Source organism: Haemaphysalis longicornis, unplaced genomic scaffold (assembly GCF_048455015.1).
Source record: "Haemaphysalis longicornis isolate Haplotype H1 unplaced genomic scaffold, Haemaphysalis longicornis Haplotype H1 scaffold_3, whole genome shotgun sequence".
Lineage (NCBI taxonomy): Eukaryota > Metazoa > Arthropoda > Arachnida > Ixodida > Ixodidae > Haemaphysalis > Haemaphysalis longicornis.
The window spans coordinates 226,875,001-226,891,900 of NW_027526335.1; the positions used below are offsets into that span (position 1 = coordinate 226,875,001).

General features: G+C 48.8%; 1 protein-coding gene across 2 annotated transcripts in view; it reads right to left on the bottom strand.

Moving 5' to 3' along the window:
- Positions 1-16,609, bottom strand: part of LOC144176026 (nitric oxide synthase-interacting protein) — a 55,928-nt gene extending 39,319 nt beyond the window's left edge. The window contains exons 1-4 of one of the 2 annotated variants that reach the window (XM_077705131.1): positions 16,444-16,587; positions 16,061-16,278; positions 12,980-13,091; positions 2,339-2,444 (exon numbers count right to left, since the gene is read on the bottom strand). In XM_077705131.1, coding sequence (XP_077561257.1) covers positions 2,339-2,444; positions 12,980-13,091; positions 16,061-16,236 — 394 coding nt within the window. In that variant the 5' untranslated portion in view covers positions 16,237-16,278; positions 16,444-16,587. Of the gene's footprint in view, positions 1-2,338; positions 2,445-12,979; positions 13,092-16,060; positions 16,279-16,443 lie in introns of both variants that reach the window. The other variant, XM_077705130.1, reaches the window with a different exon arrangement.
- Between the last annotated feature and the right edge of the window lie 291 nt (positions 16,610-16,900).

A 16,900-nucleotide genomic window follows, 5' to 3' on the forward strand; every position in this document is an offset into this window, starting at 1 on the left:
AGAAATTGATATCACCCAAAACTTTTATTTACAGAGTAAAACCGAGGTATGGGCAGCAGTTTTAGCACTGGGTGAGCTAGCATAGTGGTCAGCAGCTTGACCACACATCTGTGAACGCTTTTCCGTCTAAGAAATGCCGTCCCTAGACATCAGATATTGCGGGAATTGAGGGGATGCTTACTGCACAAGCGTTGTTCAAGAAATGGTTAGCTAAGCTGCTGGGAATGCTGGACACAGGAATGCTCGACACAGGAACGAGCCAGGCACACTACAACAGTGGGGGAAAAGCGCCCTAGCAGTTGAGAGTCTTCAATGACGCTGGGGACATCCAGCCACTGCATAAGTGTAAGCCTCAGCTAGTGAACGTTACAATTTTAAGCGGTGCTGGCCGGCTTAGCTGACGCATTCTACACCCGACAACTAGGCAGAAGTGCAGTATGCCGATTCCTGAGATACTGAGAATGCCCAACCAACGATAACATCGGATGCCAAGCATGTTGTTTCACAGAAGCGAAACTGCTTTGAATTCCTATCTTGGACCATAATTCGATCACATCGCATCTCAAATATGCGTCATTTCTGTTGTTGCGGCTGCCGCAAATGTTTGATGGTATTTTTTTCTTCTTTCAGGATTTATAAATTAAATATTGCTCTATCTACCAGATAAACAATGAAGTGCCGTATTTTCCTGTGTATAAGTCGCGGTTTCCTTCTGAAATTTTTGTTGCTGCGTCTTATCTAATTTAATTGATTATAGGGTTTAACGCACCGACGCAACGCAGGCGATGAGGCGCGCCGTAGTGGAGGGCTCCGGATTAATTTTGACCACGGTGTGTCTTATCTACCGCTGCGACTTATGTATGGAATAAATTTGGTATATGGCGGCCGTGCGTCGTCCACGCTCGAAAAGGTGCCTTTGTGCTGCGTGAGGTCAGCGCGTGTTGAGACACAGCTCTATGGTCTAAACGAATGAATTATTTGTTGGCAAGTTGGAGGAAGAAGGCTTCGATGGTTTTGCCTAAACACTGTCTGTAAGTTCGTGCCTTCTGTGTGTATCATTAAACATTTTTGAGAAGTTAGTTCTGTCTAGACTTTGGATGGTAGATGCACGTGTCTAGCACTGCTTACCAGGGGATGCGTTCAGAGGTGCCGGCCGCCGCACCATGTACTTTCGCCGCACTTTCTAACGAACTGGTCTTCTATGAGTTTACCTGATTGAGTGCGTTTTGTATGCCTGTGCGTCTTATATATGACTTTTTTTTGGAAAAACTGCCGTTTTGAGGGGGGTGCGACTTATACAAAAGTGCGACTTATAGGCCGGAAAATGCGGTATGCTTATTTTAGCCAGTCTGTGCAATACTAACAAAAACATGTTTGACATATTCACTCCACCTAAATGCAGACTGCTTTGCACAATTACAATTAGTTTTTTTGTAGTTGAAAAACCACTCAAACTAATACATACTGTGAGCTTTTGGTCATTCCAGAATTTTTATAGTTTTTCTTTTTAAGGTATCTGGAAGATTTTCAGAAGCTTGCCAAGAATTTCGGCTTAAAAAATGTTGTTTTCTGCATTCAAATCCCTCATTTTATATTGGAAACAACGTTACTAAAGTGCACATCTATGTTGCCTGAATTTTGTATGCTTTTTTTTTTCGAAGAGCATTGTTGTAACAATAAAGAAATTCAGAATTCAAATATTGAGGCTTAATGCACTGAAGTACGTTTGGGCTGGGGGAGCGGTGTAGTGAGGGGCTCTTTCGGCTAATACAAACCACCTGACGTGGGGATCTTTCACAGGCACAGAAATCTTGCCACAAGTGTTTTCGCTTATCGCCTCCGTGTGCAAATCAGCCACTGCTGCTGGGATCGAGCCCGTGTCCTTGGGTTGTGGCAATAAAGAAAAACTTTTTTGGAGCTGACTGAAAAAGCTTTTCTTCCGGGGTTTGGAAAAGTCGCAAGTAGTTTTTTGTAGCTAAAGAACCACTCAAGCACGGACTTCAATTTTTACTAGGGATATTGCTAATGCCTGTACAAAAACACTGTATATTTCAAAATGTTTTCAAACATTTTTTTTTACTTGGAAATACAGTGACATTCAAAAAAACTTTTGAAAGTTTGCCAGATCTGACTTGGCCAAATTTGATTCCACCCCCTTGCTTCATCTCTAAAGCTGCATCACTAAAAAGCCTCATTTCCAGGAGGTACTTCTTTCTGCCCAAAAGACGAGTTAATTGGAGCCCAGCCAAAGAAGGTTTCTGGCAGGGAGAGCAGCCAGGCCGCTTGTTCTTCTTGAGGACAGAGCAGCACGCTGGCTGTGACCCTTCCGCGCACTCACTGGAGGAGGAGGAGGAAGGGGTGCTGCTGACGATGGTGCGCTCCTTGCGCACAAAGGACTCGGTCTTGGAGCGCTGCTCAGCCACAGCCAGTTCCTCCAGCTCCCTCTGCAATGCACACGAGGGGGGGGGGGGGGGCACTCAACAACCACTCTCATCCAGGCTGTCTGTTCTGCAAACAACAACGCCAACCGGTGCCTGTTTACAGTCTTTCTCAAGACTATCTAGGCCATGCCAAATGTATACGGGCCACAAAGAACTCAAAAGACGAGCTTGCACATCGAGTGAGTCTCAAATGCTTTTGTGACACAAAGCTGCTAAGGGCACCTGTCTTTCTTGCTGCCATGCACGAATCCAGTCATGCTTGAACATTCGAGCATCGCTTGGATTTTTATGCGGTTCCAAAACTTTGGCGTGGCCTAGAAAATCTCGACAAAGGCTGTACACACATCAAGCCAGGAACGCACTTAGGCTGGCACTGAAAATGCCCACACTCGAAACAGAAATGACAGGCACAAGTAAATAGACCCCACAGGAATATGGCTTCGTAGTCTATTAAACAGACTCTGTTAGCGAGGACAAACAGTGCACGTATGCATGAAACAATCCTGCAATGTTTTTTGGCAAAGAAACCGGACAGACAGACAAACAAGCCAGCCACAGCTGCCCTCAGGGGTGAGACAGATTTGGTATCATTCAACGCCCCAATTTGGGCTAGTTGGTGAAAGGGCTTTGATATGGTAAAAAGCACGACAAGACCGGGACACAAGACGAGACCATTACACAGGACTAACGCTCGTCCTGTGTAACTGTCTCGTCTTGTGTCCCCACTTTTTACCATGTTGAAGAATTGGGAGCAGTTTTTCGAGCAGCAAAATCTCAATTTGGGAGCAGACCTGTGAAGTGCCTACAAGATACCATTGCAATGCTAACATGTGTATATTGGTAAAACAGGACACTGTTCGAATATTCATCTGTGTGAGCATGAAAGGGCCCTGAACGCCAATAAGCTTTCACACCTTTGTGAAAGGTGCGAAAGCTTTCGCAACCACACGACAAGCACATTGCTTATCGCCATCCCTTCTTTAAGCAAACTTCAATTGTATTTCGACACCAAGACCAAAAGACACGCGAAATTGTGGAGGGAGCTCATATCGCGAAAATGAGTGACAAGTGCGTCAGTATGCCCTCCTTGAAGTTGATTATCTGGACGTTACTGAAAAGATGGTTTCACTGGTGTCTGGCTTAAGTCATGCTGTATCTTATTTTGTGAGTCATCCGTGTTGTTCATGTATATATAATTTCATGTTTTTTCAATAAAAACTTCAGTTGATAGTAGTGCACCATCCTGGTGTATTTTTCCCTTCCGGTTGTCGTTTTTTAGCGGTTCATTTGGCCATGCATGGAAACCATCCTGACGGCCATTCCAGGAGTACAAGTGTACTTGGATGATGAGCTGGTTGCTGAAAAGAAGCTGGGCAGGGGAAGTGCCCTCAAGGCAGTAGTTCGTGGTTTTGCGAGAATGAAGCGAAGCTCCGAAAAAGCCCGTGCCCCTTTCGGAGACCCGAGGTTTCCTATCTTGTGCACAGGATCAGCAGCGAAGGACCCCTGGAGAAGAAACTAAGCTGCAATGAAGGCTCCGAGTCCCAGAACGTAAGCGAATTGCGTTCTTACCTTGGTCTTCTGAAGTACCACAGCAAGTTTCTTCCTAACACGGCTAGCTTGTTCGCTGGGTATGGGGACTGAAACAGCAGGAGGCCTTCGACAAGTTGAAGCTAGCCCTGCAGCAAGCAAAGAGGCTAACGCACTTCGATGCCACCTCGAGTGCCACACTTGACCGCACGGCCCAGGAGCGGCACCCTCTCATCTGGTTGGAAGCATTGACAGGCCGATGAGGGGTTCCACTCGCAAAAGCTGTCTAAGGTGGAAAGAAACTATTCGCCGCTGGTGTTGGGGGTGGCGAAGTTTCGGGACTACAGTTGAATACCGCTACAACCAAGTCCGCATCAACAAAATTTCCACTGCAACCAAATATTTCCAAGTCCTCATCAGCTAGCCATAGAAGTCAATGCAATAAAGTCCTCTCCACAACAAACCATTTGTTTGGCTTGCTTTCGCTTCAACAAAATTTTCGCTCATTGTGGCTGGGTTTGACCATTTGTTTCACAATAAAACAAGCATAACGCCAGCTATCTGCAACTTTTTATGCATTTAAGGTGCATAGTTTCTCCGAAAACGTGCACCACGCGCCCGCACCACCACCCAAAGCAAACAAAAATGACCGTGCCTTTTCTATCGCCCCGAAACCCATTGTCGCAGCCCGTTCAGTGTGGGGGTGCTAAGTTCCCAGGTTTTTCAATGGCCATGCCGGTGCGAACTGCTGTTTAAAGCGGAGGTCAACTGAAACGCACCTCAGCATCGTCTGCTACGCGAAGGTGTCTTCCAGCCAAAACGTCCGCAAAACGGCGAGCTTGGACTTCATGAGTCAATATTAAAGACCGAAGCTTTCTGCGTGGTGTCGCAGAACAACTAAACGGCATTCAGTTCCCGCCGGCACGCTCGCCCTTTTCGCTTCATTACGCGAGTTTCACAACAAAATGTATACATGTCCTCACAGCTGTCACTGCGATAAGAGCCAGTCAACTTTTCTCCCACTCTATGGGAGTTGATAAGTGAAAAATAATGATGTTTGATTTGGTGTTTAGTGATAATTGGGTCATACTAATTAAATTTTGTTGAAAGAAGTCCAAACAGTTGAGCTCCCCTATTTTACTTCGAGTCCATTTAGTTTTGTTCTGCCGCTAACATTTTTTACGGTCCCCAATAGGGTACGCGCCCACTCACCACCCCCCACCCCCCGTGCCCCTATTGCTCCATCGCCGCTGCTCCACGAAATGGTGCCATCGCGCATGTAGTAGCTATATTGACAACGCAGTAATCGGCAACACGGGGCTGCTGCGCAAAGAATGACGACTTCAAGCTTTAGCTCGATATTTGAGGGCCCCTATGTAAGCTTAGGATAGACATTCAGCATGCACTTAGCTCGTTTCTCTCTCACATACTTCTCCAGACACTACACTCATTCTTCCCTCACCAATACCATACTGAATAACCGATCAATTCCCAGTGGGTCACAAACCCACTAGTGAACTCACCCGTAACATTTCTGGCTGAATCGAGTGAAACGCAGAAAAAAAGCTTTTGCGTTACATTATTTACGAACAAACAAGGGAGAAAGAACATGTCTTCTGTAATTACCACTGTCAAGTTTTAGCGTCACCCCAGCCACTTACTAGATGGTTTTATTTCTGGCCTCGTGAATTTTTATACCTTTTTTGTTCAAACAGGAGTTGCTCGTCAGTGCAAGAGCCAGAACCTCCTTTATACATCATGTATTTTTTGATGCAAAGCGCCTTGCCAACTTTTTTTTAAAGGGGTACTGACACAAAATTTTGAAGGCGAGATAACTTTGAAGATAGATTGGTGTGAACACATATACATCATCTGCAAAATATCAGCGGCGAATACAGCCTAGAACATATTTGAAATCAATTTTAAAGTGTGCGAAACCCAAACGAGCAGCCAGCAGAGGGCCACGTGCAATCGACATCCCGTGGATATTGTGCAAATAAACAACATCCAAACACGTCCTGAGTTTGTGTTTGCCGCTTCCGCACTGCCGGCGTTTCTTGCCGGCTCGCCCGGCTCTCCGCTCCAATTGGAGGGCTGGAGGGTGGAGCTTCTGCTCTCGAGAACAAACGACCCGATCGTTGGCGGCGGAGACGCCATGATTTCGTCCGCTCATCGCGCAGCTGGCCGCGACCAAAGTTCTACAGCGATTCCAGGCACTCTGTTTCTATTACCTTTTATTTACGTTGGATGTGAAAATGCGCCAGAGACACGAAAAGCCCACTGAGCGATCCGCACGGTCGCTGTGCAGGCGGCAGCCACGGCCGCGAAGTGGCCCAGGCCGGCGCAGGTAGCTCGAGTGATAGCTTGTTACCGCTGCCATGTCCCAACCATGGCAGCTTATATGAGAAAGGAGTTAGTGATGCGATAGCGGGTTGCATTAAAAATTGTCATCTGTACCGCTTACGAGAGTGGCAATTGAATATCCGCCGCAGTGCTAAGCCGAACACATCTGTAGGCGGACCTGTAGGCAGACCGGCCGGCTGCTCCTAGCGCGCGTCTTGGCACCCACTGTCTCGAGCATCGCGCGTCGTTCTTTAGCCACGGTAGCATTTGCACTCGCAGCGCCTGCGTCACGTCCACGATCGCTTTTTAATTAAGCGGCTCACGAGATCAGTATGTGGGGGCATTCGCAGAAACTGCCGGCGATGCGGATTCGACAGTGCTATGGCAGCTCTGCTCTGTGATATCCCTCCGACGGTCACGTGGTCAGCTTTGTTCACACAAAATCCACCGTTTCGCGGTACCCGCTGAAACCGAAACTGGGACTGGCCGCATTGAAATGCCTCTAATTAAACAACCGTTGCACGCTGAAGCAAATAAGGTTTATACAGGTTATAAGTAGGTCATTAGCTACTTATCACAACAAAAAAAAAAAACAAGATGCAAAATTTTTGTGTCAGTGCCCCTTTAAACTACCCATTGTTGCCAGGTGTGAAGACAAATGTTGACCGTGCCCTCGCCAACACAGGAGAACCTGGGATTAGGGTGCCACCAGAGAGAACGGCGGAATTTCTGGCACTGACCAGGCATAAGGCATTATATACAGGAGGCTATGGCAAAAACAAACTCATAGGCGGACGCCACTGTTTGCTGGTGATAACGATGTGGCTAGCCGTCTTTACATGAGGCGCAGGCCCAGCGGGCCCGGTTCGCCAAGCTGGAGCTACAGCCAATCCGTATCCAGCTGAAATCGTGGGAATGTGTTCTGCTGCTGGCGCGGCACCGTCATGTATACGTTGTGAGCAGCTATCATTGCAGTTTTCCTTCTACAATTCTTCAACGTCAAACGCAAAAAATGTTTTCGTGTTTAGTCTTGAATCTGCGTCAGCCTATCTTAGACACAAGCGCGTGCTGGCAATAAAATGCAAGCGCCCGCGGCTTGCCTGTCAAGGTCAGTTGCTGCCGTGCTTAGTGGGAGGATAACTACATGGAGGATAAGATAACAGCACCTCTCCTGCCTGCCACAACAAGAGGGATGGCTTCCGATGGCCGAGCAGTGCTAGTAATAAGCTCAGTAGATACGCCTTGTTGTGCAGTAGCTTGTTTTGTGACTGCATTTCTTCAACAAACTCACTCCTCCCCCCCTCCCAATTCCTGTAATGCACTCTTTATGTGCAGGCAAAAACAGATAATTACGTATTCGTACATTTCTTATCCAAATAAGCGCGGCGCAATTGCACATCAATCCTTTTTCTAAACGTGCTGTCAATGATGCCGATAATATACGGGGCTATTTTCTTGCCCTTCCGAAGTGTGTTGGGGCAGATTTCCCCTCAACAAATTTCCGCTTCAACGAAATTTTTTGCGCACACCGTCAATTTCGTTGTAGCGAGATTCGACTGTACCTGCGTGAGTGATCCTTTAGGCTGGTTACAGATCAGAAGCCATTGGTGGGCCTGTTCACCATCTCCAGGCCTGTTGGGAGCAGTACCCGAAAGCCGTAGTGCTACTGGAGAACGCAGTCTACGTAGACGAGCTCATAATTGGTACATTGAATGCCAAAAGGGCTCTGGAGGTGTATGAGGAAGCACACAAGGTAATCTCCGAGGCAAGAATGGAGCTTCAAAAATGGGCATGAAACGCAGACGAGCTCGGACATTGACGTGGCAATCGAAACTGCAGCGGGGAACGCAGTCAAGACGAAGGTGTTAGGAGTATCGTGGGAGCGTGCCGGAGACTGCATTTACCTGTCAACAAAGGATGGGTCCAAGTTTGAAGCAACCAGTCCGTCAACCAAGTGCCCTGTGCACATTTGCGAGATCGTATAATCATTTGGGGTACTTGGCACCATTTACTTTGTGTTCAAGGACCTTTGGAAAAAGAACTGCGCATGGATGAACACCTTCCAGATGACGAACATACACGATGGAAAAGCTGGTGCACCCAATTGGCAGTTCTGGACGAGGTTCCATGCTGTGTGTTCTCACGCTCCTTCGGCGTGCAAGGTTCCATCGAGATTCCCGCCTTTTGCCGTGCAAGCCCGTGAGCTTACAGTGTTTATCTCTACGCCTGTAAACAAAGCACCAGCAGCGTACATGCCACGATGTTGCTGATAAGCAAGAGCTGAGCCACTTTTCCCAAGCTCGTATCTCTGCTCTGGCTAGAGCTCCTTGCTTGCGTCATTGGAGCACAGCTTGTATGTTACACCAAGACTATCACAATTCTGGAAGACTCCACCGTGACTTTGTGTACGGACTCCCTCGCCACGCTACATTGCATTACTAGCACCCACCACAGTGGTTCAGTGGCTATGGCATTGTGCTGCTGAGCCAAGGACGCTAGTTCGATTCACGGGCGTGACAGCCGCTTTTATGATGCAGGCGAAAAGTGAGAACGCCCAGGGGTTTGATATTTCGGCACTCGTTAAAGAACCCCAGGAAGTCAAAATTAATCCGGAGCCCTCCACTATGACGCGCCTCAGCGCCTATGTAGTGTCAGTGCGTTAAATCTCATACCGTATTTATTCGAATCTAAGCCAATAGTTTTTTTGAAATACTGATATATCAAACTCGAAGGTCGGCTTAGATTCGAGGATTTTGAAATACGCGCCAATTTTCAAGTGAAGTAGCGCGCAGCTAGCGCCACCCAGAAAAGAAAGTATTGTAGCCATTACTAGACGAGCCAGTAGCCACTTAAGGGCCATAGGCCGCCATTTTGAATTGTGCGGACAGTGGCAGGGCTCACAAGCTTGGACGTTCCCTGGTTTCCCTATAGGCGGCGTAAAAATCGACGCCCCACGTGACCAACCTACAGGGCACTTTTCGAGCATCAAGTCCACCAGACGGCGCAAGCGAAAGGTTACTTTTGGTATAGAATACAAAACATTAATTCCGTGACTCAAAGAGCCCACGCAGTTCGCTTACAATGTGTTATTTAAAAATATTATTAACAAGTTCCACATCAAACATCCGTTGAGCAAAAATGTACGCAACTTTTTACGAACAGCCAACTGGTGCACCACCTCGTTTCTGAATTCGCAACCACAAAGCCGCCAATTCAAATTGAAACCGCTGCAACGGCCCACCGTTTCTATGTGCGCGGAGCACTGGTTTCGTGACTGTTATTGCTGTTATGTGCTTTTGCGTCCATCAGTTGTTGAGAGGACTGGCAAAACACGGGAATTGAGTGCTTGTTGAGTGACAAATGTGGGAAATTCCGCATCGGAAGACAGCTGTTGAGGCCAGAATATTTCATTCTTCCAACAGAAGGTGAGTGTTATGCACTCCGCTAGAAAGACGGTGCAAACGAAACCGTTGTCGCCGTCAATACCTCATTCGTGCTCTTCGTTCGAAATCTTAGCGCAAGTGAACGAGTTGTTATGGCAAAAAACAAATGTTGTCATGAAAGCGACGTACAATTGCAGCGATTGAAATGAAATGATGTCCTGGCCTCTGTAAACTTGCGGATGTCAATAAACGATTTCTTCTCACTTGCTGCTCACTGTGGTCTGTGCCAGTCGAGGCCATCTGGTCACCTGGCGTAACATCACTTCACTAGTGCGGCGCAAGTAAACACGCGACCAGCGTGCCAGCCAGGAACCAGCAGGAGCAGCCACGGCCGGACTCGACGCCCCTTTCGTGCGCGGGAGGAGGAGAGTCGAGTCCGGCCGTGGAGCAGCGAGCCGGCGGCCGCCGTGCGAGGGCAGCCATGTTATTAAGGAGCTCAAGCGGCCTGTGCAAAAAGCATCCGCCATGTTTACAAAGCCGTATTTACAGCGCCATCAAGCGGGCGTACTGGGTAGTTCACGACGCCGCCACTACGCTTTTTCTGGCACTACAGGCAAAGCTAGACCTTTGCTTCTCTAAAATCCTCCCTGTTCTGTGACAGTGGCCTGCGTCCTCCCTGTTCTGTGCCTGCGTGCGGTGTGGCGTTTGGTTTTGACAGCGCAAAAAGAAGCGGTGCCATTATAGTGCCGCTTTTAAAAGAAAAGTTGTTTTAGCCGCGGAGTTGTCGTCGAACGTTCAAGCCGGGCGGGACTTCGGCGTGGATGAAAAAAATGTCCGTCGTTGGAGGACGCAACGGGAGAGGATATTTGCGTGCACCGCAACGAGGTTGGCAATCACCGAACCACGAGAATGCCGTCACCATGAAATGGAGATGGCATTGGCTGACTTCGTTCAAACGCAGCGAGCAGCTGCCCTTCCAGTAACGACGGAAGTGCTCCAGGCAAAAGCAAGGGAGCTTTTAAGGGAACGAGGCTTATCGCGGGCACACTTCAAAGCCAGTCGGGGCTGGCTACAGAAATCCATGCAGCACTTCGGCTTTAGCCTCCGTCGTCGAACCTCAATCGTCCAGAAGTTGCCCGGTGATTTTCAAGAGAAACTGATTGAGTTCCAGCACCGCATCTTCCTGTTCAATAAACGTGTTTTCTTTTTGTGAACGCTGACCTCGCCTTTTTGTTCGGCCTACATTCGAGGCAAGTTTTTTTTTTTTCGCGCCTTCGGACTTTCGGGGGTCGGCTTAGAATCGGGGCCGGCCTACATTCGAATAAATACGGTAATCAATCAAATCAATTAGATTACTAGCGCCAACGCAAAATGACACTTTTTCATAGAGCACCGCTTGGCTGAGATACAACTAGTAAATGCATTTACAGAATGTAAACATTGCAGCGGGAAGGACAACCCGCAAGATTTAATCACAGGAGGTATATCGGCAGTGGTTCTTTTTCACTGCTGACAACAGTGGTGGCATGAGATGATGTTGACATGAGGGAACTCAAAGGGTGTCAGGAAACATTGGTTTGCCCTTGCGAGGTCGAGCCACGAACAGTTATAGGCGGTAGAAAACTGCAGCACTGCCAGGCGCCTTTTGCAAGTCACTGCCTGGATTAGACGTTTCACATAAAACGCCCGGCGACAGGAGTCATCTGTAAACGGTCACTAATGGCAGCAGAAATAATGGAACCTGAACAGCACTGGTTGCAGTGGGTTCAGCGGAAGTCGTTCAGCCCCGAAGTATGAACTTTTTCTGCTGGCCAGCCCGTCCCATAATCTTCACCTATGCTTCGATTTTCACCACTTTGCTGAAGGCCTGATCCATGTAGAAGGCACAGTTAATGCCAGTACTGATGTTAAGCACCCAATCCTGCTGACCGCTGGGAATAAGCTTGCCTCCCCCATCATTCTTGCAGCCCATCCCCGCACTTTCACGGTGGAGTTGAAGCCCGCGCCGCTTAGCGAGACTCTGGGTTGTGAAAGGACGGCAGGTGGTCAAAGGGGTTTTGCAACAATGCTTGACATGCCGACGCCGAAGGCTAAGCACACAAGCAGTACCATTATCCTCCCTGCCAAGCGACAGAATCACGGAAACAAACCTGCTCCTTGTGGTTGGGTTGGATTTCTGTGGACCCCTCTACGTGCGCGGAAAAGCCCCTCCGTCAAAAGCCTACATTTTATTGTTTTCATGTGCTGTCACTTGAACTTTATTTCAGACATGACAGCAGCAACCACACTGCTAAACTTCCACTGGTCTGTTTCAAGGCATGGCCGGCATACTGAACACTGTCTTTCCATGCCGCAAGATTTGAAGCTGACCAAGATGTCTTTAACCACAGCCTAGGTGCAACGGCGCGCCTGCTACCAGAGATGTGGCGAAGGTGGAGAAAGACGTACTTGTTGTTGCTACATTCAGCTCACAGACACAATTCTGGAGCTCTACCGCAACTGCCGGTGGACGACGTCACAACTGTGCGTGACAACAATGCTCCGCCAATGCACTGGAAACTGGGACGAGTGACAGCATTGCTAGAGCTTCTGCAGGGTGGCTAGCAGCAGGTCACGTGATACATTGACCAGTACAAAAACTGTACGTGCTGGAATTAGCTGGCTGACCTTGGGAAGATGTAGAGGAGGAAGATGACAAAGCGGCGGGCATAGGCACACGGCACGAGGGCGTGGGCATTAGTCATTCGATTAAGGAGAATAAAGATGCCCGACTGCTCTGCCTATGGCACTGGGTCCTTGACTCGCGATAGCTCCTGCAACACACCCCTCAACATGTTGGCCACACATGGTGGTTTCAACCCCGCAGCCCCAAAATTTGTACAAAGGGCAAGCAAGCAAAAAAGAACAAAGAAAATGTGGCCGGGAAGCAGGTCCCCTCTCACAGCCCCAGACTGTACATGTGTGAGGTTCCCAGCAACCTTGGCTACATTCCCCATGCAGAGAGCACTGAAAAGCTATTGGTCCCACAAAGACGTAGATAGCTCATCTCGCTTAAAAGGAGAATCCCTTGCTCGTGCTTTCAGCAGGTCCTTCCAGACTGCCCTGCAAGCACATTCCTGCCAGGTACATCTGTTCAAGTCAGTGGTGGGTTCCCCTTGCGATGTAGCAGCCCTGCATGCTTTCCCTACAGTACTCGGAACACTGAAGCACTGGTGCTTTTTGACGCTGCTCGTGTCGGTAAGGGCCAGGGGGGAGGGAGGGGGGCAAGGAAGGAAGAGCACTGACCGCCTGGCGTGTCTGCTGGGCGTGGTACTCTTTGAGCAGGCGCGCGTTCTCCGCCTTGTGCCGCACTATGTACTCCAGGATGGACTCCTTGTCGTACAGGTAGCCGTCGGGCCTGCACACACACCACACACCCAGGCTCACGACACCACCACCACGGACAACACCTGCAGCAGCGTCCACTGCTGGATGGACACTGCCGCTGTCCGTCCAGCAATCCAGCCGCTGTCGCACCCACAAAAAAAGACGTGCACTCCAAAAGAATTGCGCAAGCAATACATTGGCGCTTTTCTCATTACATTCTGTAAGAACTCTGCCACGCTGCCTATGTTAGTCCAATGGGGGAAGGGGCTCAGTGGATGTGCATACAGTGTGAGTGCCCTTCAACACTTCCCTGTTTTGTTTAAGCACGTTTACTTTTGCAGCAGAGAAGGCCACAACTGTGTGCATCATGCATTCCTAAGCTCTGCAAGATCCTACAGTTCTGCAAACAAACCTGCTCTCAAGCTACCAATTGAAAAAGAAAACTGTGGTTCATAGCATACGAGCCACAAAGCAACCTGGGCACAGCAGCCATCAATACACCTTCAGGGTGGTATTATGGGGTGTTACTTGCATGAATACAAGAAAGCATTCACACATTCACAGTAACCTCTCTGCAAAAAGACACAATGTGCAATCAATGGAAACACTAGCTCCATCCAGATTCTGGACCAACCAAGTTTGTGAGCACAAGTTGTATACAATAAATTTGCTTATTTTGTCCATATTGCCTTAACTGTGAAGAAATAGTCGTTTCTTGCTTAGTTCGACCCCAATGATAATGTAAAAACTGTATTATTCCTTTACATCCTTTTTTTTTGCTCTCTCTTTAAAGAGGTACTAATGCCAAGCTGTCGTCTTTCAGTTTCTTTGGTCTGATCTGCATGTACTACTTCATAAAATGCAAAATGAACAAATTGATAGTGGCCCACATGTTGCCGATTATGAATTGACGCACATTTATGGCATCTGTTTTGCTCTCAGCTACGAAGGGCTCGGGAGCAGGCGGGGGGCCTCCAGGGCCAATCTGGCATTGCTTCTTTCTGTCCAAACAGGCCCCCCCATCCTTCAAAAGCACTCAAGGCAACTATTCAGAACAACCTATACCCCACTTGCCCCTAGCCCAGTCAAAGAGTACTTCTGCCTGGGCCAGAAACTTCCCAGAGTTGCGGTGGGCAGGGCAAAACATGCAACAAGCCCTGCCAAAGTTTTTGATTAAAACAAGCTGTTGGGCAAGTTGGTGCATTATGATCAAAATTGGAGCGCGACTTAGACAATGACACAGAGCGCGTGTCCCGCCGTTCCTCTTGTGCCATTGTCAAAGTCACACTCTAATTTTCAATCAGTTTTTGCTTTGTGTTGTATTTTTGCATTGCAACATGCGTGTTGGTTGTTGAGAAGGAGACTATTTCAAGTTTGACCGGCTGGGAGCTTCTACGTCACAGAAGGAATTGCTGGGTGTGAGGAGGCACTTTTTTTGAAGGCCCGTAAGAAGCAGAGACGACAAAGTGCGTGCCGAGGTTGGAGAAAAGGACGTGGGAAAACAAGAAGAGGTGGCGAGCACTGGACGCAGGAAGGAACGGGCGGTTCAGGAAACTCTCGGCTGGGTGAGAACGCCTAGGAGATCTTTGTTGCGGAGCCGCACATTCCTCCTGGAAGCTCTCGGCTAAGCATGAGCGCTCAGGAGATCTTCGCGCCGAGCTACGCCTGGTCCCTTCCAGTCGAGAACAGCCACAGAACGCCCGGGCCACACCCGACGTGTCGTTCACCGGTCACGGCACCGGCATCGACAAAGGCCAGCTCACTGACAGGGGCCCACACGTGAGCGCGAACAATTTTGGGTGGGACTTTTTTTATAGGTCTTTTCTGTCATAGGACTGTTGTTGTTAGATTAGCCTGATTTTCATTTGCGCACCTTACTTCGTAATTTGTCCCGTCAATATATTTGTTTTGTGCCCGTAGCCAAATTGTCTCGCTTCCTTCCTGCCTGGTAAACTTTATCCTCCTCAGTACAAAAACAGCCTGCATCACACTGGGCAAGTTGGTTCATAAAGTGCTTACAAAACGAACCGCGAAATGGACACAGGACAAGAAAAACAAAAAAGCCCCCACAAAGCTTCATGTCAGCAGCTGCATCATTTCCAAACCTTTCCAAACTGCAGCAGTAATTTTAATTTAGCCCTGTTTTATAACGATGTTTGATGCCCATAATCGCAGGGAGGGATTTTTTCACAAAGCAAACCATATCCCATTTTTGAAATTGAACCTTGGTGTCGGTATACCTTGCAGGCGACATAGAGGAGACATGATTTATTCATTTTTTATACACCTACCTGCCAGCCAGTCTGGGACGGCAAGCAAACAGGATCCTGGCAGTTCCCTGAACCGAGTCTTTTGTTTCACTCCAGTTCAGGTCTTGCTTCGACATGAAGGAAACGTTTTTGCACTCAGGTTGTGCTTTCATTCTAGTGTCCCTTGCTGCACAATTTCGGCAATGGTTGGGCCGTGGTGCCTGCTCCGCTTCGCTGCCACGTACCAGGCCCATACCTCAGCTAAGTTCAAAAACATACAATGGCCCATTCTTCCGGTGCACAGTGACATCATGATTGGCTGACGTGCTTTGCCTGGTAGTTGCGCAGCGGCCGCCAGTGCTGCACAAGGTTGTCGCAAGACCCCTGGGTACTGAATCCAATGGCTTTCCTTAAAAGCGGCACCAATCGTAAGGTGACGACCAAAATGCACCACCCCCCTCCCCGTAGTGCTAACAGCAATAAAAACCGACAGTGCATACCCGACTCATGAGCTTTAAAACATGCAGACCACTCGCAAAACTGTTGTGGCCGCCCATACGGGCGCAGCGCTGGGTCTGGACTCGATCTACGGACAGAGAGCTAACTCAAAAGACGTGGAAGCGACAACGGGGCAGGGTCGATGCGGCGCGCAACCTGGACATTGCGGTGGGTGTGGGGCATGATTGGCAGCATGCTCGATCCCGGTTCAACCTCACCATCGGCAAGCGGAGAGACAGTGCAAGAGACGCACGTGACGACGGGGTTCCGGCAGGGCTGCAGCGACAGGCAGCAGCAGTCGAAGTCCTTGACGGCATCCTTGCCGAGCCGCATCTTCTGCGTGCCATAGCCGCACGTCTGCGTGTCCTTCTGCTTCTCGTGGTACGTGTAGACCGCGCCCGCGGTGCAGTTGCGCGCGTGCCGGGTCATCGCCGAACGAGGAGCTCCGCCGCCGCTCTGTCCAGCGACGTTCTGTCGCCCAGAAACGGAAACAACTTGATCAACACGACGGGCCCGAGAGGGGTAGAAAAACTAGGGTGCGTCGATGCCAGTTACGGCGGACGCGCGTCAATCCAGTCACCCTAAGAACAACTTCCCTCGGCTCTTTAACACCCTAGACAGGGAATGTCACGGCACCTCTTACCTGACGATGAGATAAAGTATCCTTATTATCCCTGCGCGACTTCAATAGCCGTTTTCTGCGACGTTAGCTGTTGAGCTGTTGAACGGCCACCATAACAGCTGCGGCTGGTTGTGGCTAGAAGTTGTGGCTAGTGGCTTTCGCCAAAAACTTTCTTTGGTTGCGTTCATGATGATGACTAAGCGTTGCTTGTTTGCATAGAGTTTTAATGCACGCAATGCGTCCTCGATAAACACAAAAATGCGCCTACAGGACGTTACATCAATAAACTGAACATTTTCTTTTTTGGATGATAGAGTTAATACTACTGACTATCGCAGCAATCGCAGCCGCCGGACTGGTTGCATCTTAAAAGCGTGTGTGTGACTGCGTGACTTTTAAAATGTATTAGTGAATGTGCCGTTATTGTAGTTAGGGTGGGACTTTAAGCTATTCGGGCTAATTTCCCATGCA